The 12,980-nt window shown below is 40.1% G+C and overlaps 1 protein-coding gene across 9 annotated transcripts in view; it reads right to left on the bottom strand.

Annotated features, from left to right (window-relative positions):
• Positions 1-238: 238 nt before the first annotated feature.
• The window catches only part of NOX4 (NADPH oxidase 4), a 93,995-nt gene continuing 81,253 nt past the window's right edge, over positions 239-12,980 (bottom strand). For 5 of the 9 annotated variants that reach the window (XR_014931929.1, XR_014931915.1, XR_014931911.1 and 2 more), the window contains 3 exons: positions 11,942-12,061; positions 8,466-8,574; positions 7,864-7,932 (listed from right to left, as the gene is read on the bottom strand). Coding sequence is in view for 3 of the 9 variants with exons in the window: in XM_015852362.3 (XP_015707848.2) it covers positions 241-361; positions 5,593-5,693; positions 7,864-7,932; positions 8,466-8,574; positions 11,942-12,061 (520 nt within the window). In the remaining 6 variants the exon portion in view is untranslated. Of the gene's footprint in view, positions 362-5,592; positions 5,694-7,863; positions 7,933-8,465; positions 8,575-11,941; positions 12,062-12,980 lie in introns of those variants that run through there. The other 4 variants (XM_015852362.3, XM_015852360.2, XM_085509298.1 and 1 more) reach the window with 2 other exon arrangements.

Genomic DNA, 12,980 nt, shown 5'->3' with positions numbered 1-12,980 from the left:
CAACTCCAAAGAATTGCTGCTGCCACAAATGTGAGCACATTTGGCTTTGAGCATAAGCACTTAATATTTGTTGGTATGCTGCCATATCCATCATTTTCCAGAGTTTTAAATAATCATAAATAAGAAAAACTGTGCTACTCTTTGGTACATTTCTGTTTAAACCACAATGGAACTTCAAAGTTGTATAAACAAAAAATTGCACTTTTATCTTTTAGAGATTCTTGTAAGTCCAACAGACTTTCAGCTGAAGGATTCTTTATTATACTCAAACCTTGTCCCGTAAGGGTTGCTGCTGTTGCTCAGTTTATGAAGTGCCTTAGACATCTTGCTTGGTCCACAACAGAAAACTCCAATGGTCTTCCTATATAAAAAAAAAAAAGAGAAGAAAAAAGTTACAACTTTGCCCATAAACAGTGACTTTTAACAACTGACAGAACTGGATTCTAAGTAATTCTCACTGTATTATACAAATGCCCACTGTTTTCAGGGTGAGGACAGCTCACAAGGTCATGTAACCCATGTTAAAGAAGCCAATATCCTCACATCAAACCCTGGTACATATTTTGACAATGAGAACTCTTGCAAAAAAAGTACCTCATCTCAGCCTCTAGACACCAAGCACCAAAAAACTAATACACCCCACTCTCATTTTTTCCATAATTAATCACTTTTTTTCTTAACATGTCTCATCTTAATGACTTCTATAGTGTAACTTGTGATTTACACTGGCGGGAGATGTAGCCACTAGTGATGATTTGTTACACTAATGAAAGCAGACCGCTACTAACCCATGATTATTTCTGGCAGTAGCAGGATAACTTTATTGCATTCATTTCACATTAGCATGCAGTCTTTCCTCCATCAGCTGCATTGGAAAACCTTGTGAAAAGCCATAAAAGAGTAAGACCTTTGCTCATCATCCACAGTTATCAGGTCAGGTCCATTACTTAACACAACTTCTACACACCACTCCACTGACACCACCACTTTGCTCTCTGGTCACCCTAAACACAGACTTGAAGTCAGACTCATGGTCACACAGCCTTTAAGGGCTCAAGGCAGTAGAACAAGGCATGTATACAAAAGCAGGACTGAGCCACTCATGATATTCATCACCTCCTTTTCTTAAAGATGAAGAGACAGATGAAGCAGGGAAAGATGACATAGTGCTGTCTTTTCTATATTATTAAAAGAAATTCTTCAGCTTCCTGATGAAACTGTGGCACTGCACAGAACATTTTGTAAGATTTACTGGGATGGAGAGAGAACACAAAAGGGAATGTGGCTCTAACTATTGAGATTTACAGCATTCACCAGGAGGCTGGAGACTTGAATTCTGCTCCTTGCCTCGGGACTACTTTAGTATTTTGTCCAGTGACTAATATAACATGTCTTAGCACACAAGGATACTCAAATGCAGTTTAATGGTGCCTGTATATGGACTTGGTGAGAGAAGAAAATTAATGCATAGAAAAAGAAATCTCGGATGCATACAGCCAAGGGTATGTGCTGAACATTAAGCAGCTGCCCAAAACGCACAGCAGTCCATGCTGCATAACTGAATGCAAACACTGGCTTAGCACATCTGAGGTCTCAGACATCAAAAAGCATCACAATGTTACAGATGTAACAGCAACTGTGTCATTGTGCAGGCACTTTTCAATGCTCTCATAGGAAACCATGTCAAATATTCATAACTCTTTTTTTTTCCTCATTCCTATGTATATCTACTAAGCTCTTCTCTCCTGGCAGAACTTCTTTTAATAGCAAAGGATGATGTGCTGGTGGCTGGATTTGCAGAAATAATGAGAATGCTACTGCTTGTTGTTCTCAAACAAAATTCCTCAACACTAGAAGAATCTGAACATCCTCTGCTCTGTGCACAGAGAAACAAAGGGTGCAAGCTGCCAGGAAGAATCTGTTTCCTACTGTGCATTTAACTGAAGGTTACTGTTTTAATTAGCATAGACAACTGCTGAACAAAACCTGGTATTCGTCTGCCTTTCTCCCTTTCATTTCATACATATACCTCCTAAGCACAGACATGTCCAAGCATTGTAGAAATATCTAAGCAGCACATCCTGCTAATGTACCCCCATCCCAGTAAACAGAATTTCTGGAGGGTGAACAGAGTCAAAGAAAAGTGAAGCAATCTATCTAAGGTGACACAAGAGATCTGTGGTTGACATACAAGGTCTCCAGAAACACTTACTCCTTTACCTCATATCCTGAGAGATTCCCAGGGATACCTCCACATGACGGCTATTCTGGGCATCACTCCATGTACCACTTACCTCCCACTATTTGCCCTCAGATTCTTATGCCCTACTTATGCCCACCACATCCCTACTTGCATGGAAAACTGAAATATTTTGCTACTTATAGTACGACAGTCTTGAAATATTCCAGTTTTTTAACCCCACATTTACTCTTATGGAGGAATATCTTCTTTGCAGTGCATGGGAAATGTATTGTGGTGCTCCATGCCTTCCTCTCTTATAGGTATTCATATCATTTTCTAGGTCAGATTCCATCTTCAAGAAATCTAGGTGAACTGAACAAAATTTAAGGAAGTACAGCAGCACTGCCATAGTGTAAGCTTTGCACTCAGGCTACAACTGACCAGAAACAAGTTCTACTCTGTCCTTAAAAAAAAAAAAAAAAAAAAAAAAGCAAGAAAAAGAAGACTAATAATTTATTACATAAAGTCCCAGTGTGCATCTTTGGGACTGCAGATGTCATGTAAAATATCAACAGTAGATGGCATGCGTCTGCTCTGCTTTCTTCAGAGGAAAGTTAGGAACCTGATGCCGGGTTGACCAATGTCATGCTCTGATGCTCTGGCAAAGCTCACACTTACAAATGCACTTTGACTATTTGGGACTCAAACAGCAACAACAGCAACAATCCGCAAACCACAATCAGATGGTTAAACTGATGAGAGGTTTGCCAGCTGTGTGTTTATTTATGCACAGCTTTTACTAAAATCACAAGATAAAAAATGGAAAATATCTTGCCTTCTTGGCTGCCCATACACAAGCCCAAGGGGATGATTACAAATGTGAACATCTGAACACTGGCACCAGATGCCGGAAAAAAACTTGGTTGCCCAGCTTTTTTTTTGTTGGCATCCATATTGCAGCAGGGTTGTTTAGGTGGAATAACAGGAACTGAAACAAAGTTAGTAGGAGACTAGGAAATTGGAAGATATGAACTACAGAGAATAATGGAAATCCTTGTCTCTATTTCAGGGAAATAGAGAGAATTCATATTCTATAATATCTGAATATCTGTGGGATACTGAGTTACAGGTAGTACCACGCATCTATCGCCTAGGTATCATATATCAGCATACACATAACTACATCTATAGAGAACTACCTGTGTCTATAAAGTGTGGTAAAGGGATGACAGATGGTGAGAAAGCCTACATGTTAGCCAGCTGCGAGATGATCAAAATGGGCAGAACATTATTTAGGAAATGAAAGACATCTCACTTAGAAATGGTGGCACAGTTCAAGGACCTGACATGAAAATGCAGAGCAAATGGCACTTGAAGGTCTAATTACGTATAATGCAATAGAAAGCACAAAAGAAAAAGCAAGTAGGACTACCACTAAAAGCTTCATCCATATTATGTGCAATTGCAGCTAAGGAAGTGGCAGAAGCATCACCGTTTCCATTTTCATTTTATAAAACTGGGTTTGCCCCATTAAACAAAAAATGATATTAGAATGTACCAGAAAAGAGTACCAGTCCTCACTACGCAGGAGCCTGAGACAAAGTCAACTTGCTTTTCTGCCCTCTCTATTTAACTTTCTTTCCCTTAGCTCTTTACTGCAAAAGAAAACCCCACTGAAGTGGTATTCACCTGCTCTGCAGCAGTCCTTGAGGCATCCTGGGCAAGGGACCCTTTCTACAACGTCCTTCCTCTAGGATGTGAATCCAAGATACTTCTCAGCAGCACCTTATTCACTACCAACAGTGTAATATACTGGTTACTCAATATTACTCAAGATACAAGGCTCGATATTCCATATTCGTATTTAGCTCCAGAAGAATCAATAAGCCATGGGCAACTGGTCAAAAGTGAAACAGAAGACAAAACCTTTTTGACATGAGTGAATGACAGTGGGAGAGTAATTCTCCCGCTGGTGCACCCAGACTTCCTTGGACAGCTACTGCAGGTAGCCTGCTCCTACCCACTGACTTTGACAGAAGTGGAACAGGGAAAACTCACACGATCTTTTCTTCAAGACCAGCTTTTGAGGGAGAAAACTGTCAGTAACATAACCAATCAATAAAGCTGTATATGGAAAGTATATTCCACGGTCGAAATGCATGTCTTCTGTGGTTTACAACTGTCTTGCTTAGACTGAACTATGTTTGCCTAGACCGGTAAAAAAGCACTGCCAGGTCTTAACAAAGAATAAAGAAGTGCCAGAAATCCCCAAAGACAATATATCCTCAGAATAAAAACAATACAGGGCAGTCAGAGTCTTTCTTGTGCAATTTATTTTTTTGTAATCCAGTGTTATCAATTACAGAATTTATAGTAAAAGCAGTCTATGTTGCAAGCAAGATATTGCAGTGGATAAAGAATATACAACCTCCGTGGAGTGAGATGGAAATCTATCAGTATCATTTTTTGGGCCACTGAATACCCAACCTGCATAAGGAGATGAATTATTTTGAGTTTTTAAAAAATCAAAAATCCACAGAAAAATTTGGGTTGGAGGGGATTTTAAAACAACCCAGTTATAATTTCATTCCATATGCAGGGGTATGCTGGCCACAGCCCCATCCAAATTGACCTCAAACACCTCTGGGAATGTAGTATTCACAGTTCATCTGGGCAACCTGTTCCCAGTGCTTCACCACACTCTTAAAGTGAAGAATTTCTTCCTTATAACTCAATGTCTGGATGAAAATTGTTACCCCTTTTCCTTTCACCTGTCCCTGATGAAGAGTCCCTGCCCGGCTTTTCTGTGGGCTCCTTTAGGTATTGGAAGGCCACACTGAGATCTTCCTGGAGTTTTGCCCAGGCTGAACAAGCCCAGTTCCCTCAGCCTGTCTTCATAGGAGAGGTGCTCCAACCCTCTAAGCATCTCCATGGCCCTCCTCTGGACTTGCTCCAACAGCTCCACATCTTTCTTGTGCTGTCCAGGATGCACTACAGCAGGTGGGGTCTCAAGGAAAGAGCAGAGGGTGACAATCACCTACCCAAACTGCTGACCACACTACTTTTATTGCAGCCTAGGATACAGCTGGCCTTCTAGGCTTCAAGTTCACATTACCATGTCAGGTTGAACTTCTTATCCCTCAGCACTCGCAAGACATCCTCCTCAGGGCTGCTTTCAATACAACTTCTGCCCAACCTGTATTTGTGCTCAGGATTGCCCTGATCCATGTTTCAGTTTGTGCAGGTTATCTTCTACAGCAAATAGCTAGTTAATTTCAACATCAGTACCTTGAATGTTACACTCTTAAGATAAACTGCAAAAAAACCCTGTTTTCATACAAACATAGCTGCAAAGTTCTAATATGCCCAACCTTCAGACTGTGGCATCCTTCAAGAACACTGGTACTCACCGCCTGTTATACTTTGCTATTTCATCAAAGAGGAGTTTCCAGCGGGGTCGTCCAATCAAAAGCCTCGAGTTCAGAGCTTGGTATTTTTCACCTATTATTTTCTGCAAGAAAAGGAAAATTCCACACCGCCTGATTTCCAGATTGCCTCGTATCACCCAGGGCTCCCATTTCTGACATTGCCCAACCTACCATATTGATGAGGTGTAAAACCTGAACACAAGCATCAGACATTTGTGATTAAAACTGGAGTTATTTCATGCATCAATACCTCTGCTCACTGCTTTTTCAATGAGTCTCCTTGGTGTTTGCTATACATTGTTCCTTATGCAGCTGCTCATTAATCTACTGATTATTTTTAAACTAATTTATTTGAGCCATAAAACAATAACCATGCTCCTATTATTCATTCCCTCATTGGCCTTTAATGCTTAGCTGGAAGAAACACTGCTGATGCAAAAATAGTATTTCCACCCAGAGTATTTCTTTTTTCCACTTTGTACAAGTAACTATTAAGAGCAGGCCTGAAAAAGTAACTAGAGAAATCTTACATTTCTCCCTGAGAGTCGTTTACCAGCTGCTCTGTGCTACTTCAACAGTAGAAAACAGCCAAAATCAGTCCCCAGACAGAACCCAACTCATTCCAGCAGTGCTAGATCACCAGCACTTTTACAAGGTCAAATGCCCTCCGACTGCACGGCATTACCTTTCCTAGGTTTTGTGTTCTACTATAATAGGAATGCAGAGGGGAATTACATCTTCTCCACGGTCCCACATGCCTCTACTGCTGAATTATCTGCTCACACCAATGCAAATGCAGTCTTGGCCAACTCATCCTCCAGTGGCCTTTTATATTCAAGAGGTATTTGCTGAAGGATGGAACTGACTCCCTGTTGTCACACTGGCATACTGATCCTGAGCAAAGGGAGCATGAAATGAAACTGCCCTGATTTTGGTAGCATTCAGTACTTGGACTGACATCAGTGAACACATAAGCTGCAAGACAATGGAGAGCTGAGTTTAACACCCCCTTGAGAAATCATGAGCAGCATTACAGTTCATGCCAGCTTTGTTCAACAGCCACAAAGGAAAAGTGACTTTAAAGAAAGACTTAAAACAAAGTTGACTTAAATAATAAATTCAGAGTCTGCTTCAAACACAGCATCAGAAAACTTACTTTGAATTGTCTGTTATTAGAATCTTGCTGTGTCTTTGCCACAATATCCTGCTTCAAGTTTTAATTTTAACCTCATTGCATACCAGGTTCACAATCAGGTTCTTTTCATGCACTCCATTCAAGATGACATATGTCATCCTGGCATTAAATCTGTGGAGCACTGTTCATAACTGCTATAGCTATCACATTATCTAACTATTGCAAAGTGCCCTTGCTGGAGCTGTAAATATTATGCTGCCCCTACCTGATACTAGGTAGATCAAAATTCTTTGGGCAAAGCTTCTCACTGCATTTCATGTTTTGCAGTAATTGTCAGACTCATTCCTGGGCCTGTGGCAGTGAATGGTGAAGCTTCTAGATGCAGCACAGTAAAAAAATCAAGCTCAGGATTATGCACTACATAATGTACGATCATAAGCATAAAGAGCTATGGGAGATTACAGGAGTAGAGGAATGAGAACAGCATTGCGGTTGATAGTTATCACGGAATTATCTGGATCAATCTGTGCCAGGGGACAGCATGCCCACAGGCCCCTGGTCCAAAAATGGGAAGCAAAAAGGGGAAGGGAAGAGAAGGGATGGAGCTGGGCCCAAAAACAGAACAGGACAATTGACAGTTCAGTATAATTTCCAGTCTCATACATCAAAGAATTTGTAACTTTTACACCTCAGGCAAAAACAATCAGAAACTTTCAAAAGTAGCTAGCTTCTCTCAAAATATTTAGTTTAAAAGAAGATTTCAGCTTCCACGCTCAACTATCCAGCTTTGATTCTTAGCCCAGCAATGATGTAGATTTCCCATCAAACCCTGCCAACTGTCTGGTCTGTGGCCTGGCCTGGAAGGACCTCTTTCCTAGAAAAGGAAGATATGGATTTCTGCCCACATATAATCAAGTTAAGACTACTAGACTAGATTCTCTTAATGCAGTGGGGAGGAACTTGCTCTCTTGCCCTACTAATGAATCAATCACTAGAGTTTATAGCCTCATTTCCTGTTTTGGCCATCTGCAGCAATCTCTTTTGCATATGACTGGCAGTTTGCATTGTCTGCTACCCCAAGGTCTAGGTTGGTTTACAAACAGTTTTTAACCACATACCTGTATTCCATCTGTTTGACTGAGGTACAGCTGGATGTTTATATAGTCTGGTCGATTCTCTTGCCAGAGCTGGGAGGATGATAAAAAACAGCTAGTGAAATAACATCCTTTCTTTTAATGTAAAAGTGTAAAGAAACTTGTGACTACTATATTGATAGACTGAAGTTTTAGCATCAGTGAAGTAAGCTTTTTAACGAAGACATGTTTGAATAGCACCCCTCTGTGCAGCCCAGAATGCTGCCCATCAGGCTGTGAACAAAATGTTATTTTAAAAAACTACACCGCTTTTAAAGTGCACTTGGAATTGTAAAACCCTCTCCATTCTTAATCTGTGTATGAACCAAAACGCAAAATCCACCCAGACTCCCCAACTTGGCCTGTTCTTCTATCATAAATTTCACAGATAATTCTCCAGCAACTATGTGCAATGAAATACCAGTGAGATATACTCAAACTGGTTTGTGTAGCTTCAAGCACAATTGATTGTGGATAGCCCAGGCAAAGCTGGTGTTGGCTTGTTTTTTCTACAGTATGCCAGCTGTAGAGTGAACAAATCTCTCATTTATTACATTATCAGTATCCTCCCAAGCAACACCTATTACCTTGCTATGCAACATACAGAGCAAATCTGCAAACCAGCGGAAAGATTCGATGTCCCTGCACACCCAGATGAAGTACAGTCTTCTCAGTTTGTAGCACTTCCAGCCATCACTTGAAAAGGAAATGTTTAAGGCATTAAAAATTATCATTCAAAAAGAGAATGTTAGCTAAGATGCTTTATATTCATTAGTGGAAACAGGAGTTTCCATTAGAAGCCCACTGCAAAGCTGTTCTTCATTTTATGATACATCAGACACTGAAATGATCAGCAGAGTTTATGTGAAAGATCCTGAGAATAATAAATCTTAAGCACATAACAAACACCCCTCACAGATTCTGCTTCTGCTTTAGGAAGATTTCAAATACACAGACAATTTGGGCTGCAAATATGGATTCATGCATCATCATCATCAGACTTTTATTTCAAAGCGAAGCAGACATTCTAAGTTCAAGTGTATTATGTCAAATGTTTATTAGGTTTATAAAGTGGCCCCTAGGAGAAAAATATTGACAAATGCAATAATGTCAGGACTAAATTCTGCCATTGTATGCAAAAGGCTGTGGTTGATTATAATTAATACACAAATCACAAAGACCAACTCAAATTACAGCTCCGTTGTGCTGGGCAACAGTAAGAAATGCTACAGTCCTCTGAAAATGGTGCTGGTGAAGCGCAGTCATGGACAGATTCTGACATTTTGTTTAGAAAAACATGAACATTATGTCATATTTCTAAAGCAAACAAAATGCAACTATGGCACAAAAGAAGTATTGGAACAAACTGGAATAGAAAATTATAAATGAAAATAATCCTGATGATTAATTTGTTTAAACCAAACAAAAATATCTTGGAAATCTTTCCTTAGCTAGCTGTTTGCTATTGTTGTGATCACTGAAATGTCCAGGGAACAGTCTGTATCCACATCCTCTACACAGATTGCCAGACTGGCAACTTCAAATAGCAGTTCCAGGAGTGAACCTCAGTGAGAAGGCTTCATAACACAACCCACTATATTATTAAGGTAGCTCACGTACTCAGCCAGGGTACTGTACTAACAGATACACATAAATGATAGATCCAGCTACTGTTCCGCCTCCCCATGCCCATCAGTCACAGCATAAGCCTAAGAAGCAAGGATGGAGATACTCTTAGGAACATATAGGAGCTGAGAACTCATATTTCATGGATCATATGAAAAGAAAGATCACTAAGACTGGGGAGGAGTGTGTCTTCCAAGTCCTGACTACAGCTTTTGCAATTGTAAGCTGTTGACCTGTGGAGTAGGATTTTCTCCATCTTCTTCTGACTGCTTCTAAGACAAGCCCTTACAAAGGGTCACAATCTGGTCAGATGTGTCCACAAGCAGAACTGAGGAAAGTAAGTGCCTTTCACTGTTAAATAAAAAATAAATAAAAAATGGATAAAAGAGAAAAATGTAAGGAATTTGTAAGGAATTACTACAGCTCAGCAACAGATCACCACTCTTAGCAATGGAACACTGCAGCTGCACTGTAAGATTTCAGGAAACAAGTCAAGCGTAAATTCAAAATCTCACCTCAGATCAACACACTTGGGTCTAACCTCAGGAGGACGTATATCTCTCATTGTAAACATATCCACATGTATACAGCACTTCTTGCACATTTCTAAATGTTACCATTGCCCACAATAGCAACCATTATTTAAAGCTCCTCCTGTCTTAAGCCACCAGCTTTCTCTAATGTAAGTAAGTCATGATTTCTTAAAAACAGGGTGGAGGGTTCAAGAGTCAAGTGCAGGGAAGGGCAGGAATTAAATTGTGCCCACAGAACAGGAACGTAAATGAGCAGGAAGCAAATGACTTCCCTGCTTGGTAGGGTTCTGATCTCCCCCAGGTCTGCATGTCCTTGACACCACAGAACTGGCCTCGTTGCTCTGCAGCGCTGGCATCCTAAGGCAGTTTGTACTTTCACACCTGCCAAGTTCTTCTCAGCCAGGGCAGAGACAATAGGCATCTCGTCCAGGATACTGGTGTTTTGTTGTTGATGTTTAAATACTGAAAATAAAAGCAGGCTGAGAGTGCTATTTTTCCGGAATCACAGAATTATTCCTCTGCATAATGTTACAGTGCACAAGAGGAAGATGGGCTACAAAGTCAGGTTATAAGGGGGGGGGAGGAGGCTGTCTGGAAACCTATTTATGGCTTTAACCAAAGGAATGGATTGCTGAAGTTTTTGGATGGCAAGTTTCTATAGCAATATCTGCACGAGTTTTTATGGCATCTAATAACACTCCGCCAGAGGCAGCCATCTCATTACCTGCTGTTGTCCTGTCATTATGATCTGTGACTTTTTTACTAAACACTGTCAAGGATAAACCAGCCCAAAGAAAATGACTGGCCAAATGGGCAGCTTACCCCTCTGGACTGTAAGCTTTAAGAAAAACTGTACCCAGATTTCAGTTTTTATCTCTTTGAGAAGATGTTCAATATACTGACAGGAAAAGAAAATAAAGGGGCCCAATATGGACTCTCAGGGCTGCACTATGAGACAGACTAAGATTCTCATCTTCAATAGTGCTCAGCATTCGCGGGTCCAACTCAGATCAAGGATGGAAGAACAACATGGCATTTAAGTCCAGTTTTTAATTTCACTTTTGAGTCAGAACTGCACACTGACATGTCCATCTTAGAACAAATGCTTCAGCTGTGTAGTGCAAAACTTGCCCAAAGCCATCCAACCTTATAAGACTTCAGAGAAGGATTGTTGCTTTGATTGGCCGAGTGAAAGTGAAGTTCTTAAGTGACTGAATGTCTGAGCTAATGCTCCAGCAAAAAGTAAAAACAAAAAACCATCAACAACAATCACAAAAACAAGCCTATTTCATGCAGTGTAACATTTTGGGAGATCCATGTTGCCAGCATGACAGAGAAGCAAGAGAAGAAAGGTTTGGTTTGAAGAGAATTTCAAAGGTTTTAATTTAATACAGAGGGAAGAAAGTAAAGAAAAAGGCATACCTACATTTTTAAGTTTTCAGATAGAGTTAAACATCTACAGGGTACACACTTAGAAATTTATATCAAAACACAAGAGTTGAACTACACTTCCAGCTGGAAAACTGTCACAAACTACCGACTGAAAACGAGTATCTATCACCGTCCACAGCTTCCTCTAAGCAGATACTGGGCAATAAATCTAGCTGAAGGGTCTGTGGTCATACCAAGCATCAAACACACTCTATCATGTGTAAGAGTATAAATATTATGCTATTGTCCAATTTTCGTGCATTAGTGGCACAACTCTGCCAAACTCTGGTTTACATAACTGTGAGATTACTTATGCTCCCAGATACCCCAGTCCTCTGCCCCTCTTCAAGGAAACATTCACTTGTGCTATGCTAAGTTTTGAAATACTCTGAGAACCCTTCTGACATGTACTATTATGGTAAATTGGAGGGAAAGGGAGAAGAAATGGCTTTACAAAGTTTAAGCTCACTTACAGCAGAGCGTTCAGTACTGATGCAAATGGTGTAACTCCAATACCACCAGCTACGCAGAGGCTGACCTCATAGTTCAAGGATTCCTCAAAGGGACTTCCAAAAGGTCCATCCACATACAGTCTGCAAGAAAAGCAAAAAGAACACTTTTAGAGAAAGCTGTTAAAGTCTAAGGAGAGAGGGATGAAGTAGGCTAGAATTAAAAAACTCTGCGAAGAAATCTCCTTCAATTTTTCTTTATTCCAAAATATTATTTATTGCAATATATGAAAAGCTTTTTCCTGGAAAGCTTTGTGTGAATGAGGACTGCGGAGAGAAACCAATGTACAGGTGGTACAAAATATTATGCCAGATAAAATTTTTGGCACGATTTCCATGATTAGACAAGCCTCATTTAATTAAACTGGTCAACTAAATCATGACTGCCTTTTCTACCCTTCATGTCTGGTATTAGAGGACAAAGAAGGTGCTGCACTGGAAACAATAACAAGTTGATGGGTCATATGCAGGAGCACAAAGAGTATGGCTAACTCTGCCTAGAATGTCCATTTCTTGAACATCAGAAACATCTGAGATGGACAAAGGAATATGAAAATTGATTTTTCCTGGCTTCTCATTATGCTTTTTAAGGCCTTCGGGGAATAAAGAAGGGGTGACATATATCCATCTTACATCATTCAAAAGCAATAAATTACCATCTGTCTGTTCCTTCATTTCATGCGTAGACTCTTGAGAATGCGATCTGCCCCAAACATGTAGAATACATGAAGAGGGGAAAAAAAAACCTGAGATGTATGACTTTAACTCACACCCCTCAGTTTAGCAACACTTCTGTCTAATTGCTTTTAAAAACCACTTAGGAGACTGAGTCCCATTTCCAACCCATTTTGAGTACTTCAAAGACTGTGAAAAGTCAGCCAACTATAATTTAAAATGGGTCTTTAGACATCTTCTCAGCTTCAATTTCCAAATTGTTGCTACACTGCTGAAGTCTGTCCAAGGTCACCCATAGATAATCAAAATATACGACTGTAATTTTTCT

The sequence above is a fragment of the Coturnix japonica genome, chromosome 1 (assembly GCF_054131305.1).
Source record: "Coturnix japonica strain WE chromosome 1, WE-NBRP24, whole genome shotgun sequence".
Lineage (NCBI taxonomy): Eukaryota > Metazoa > Chordata > Aves > Galliformes > Phasianidae > Coturnix > Coturnix japonica.
Note: the sequence above shows the minus strand (reverse complement) of the source record. Positions and strands in the feature narration are given on the sequence as shown.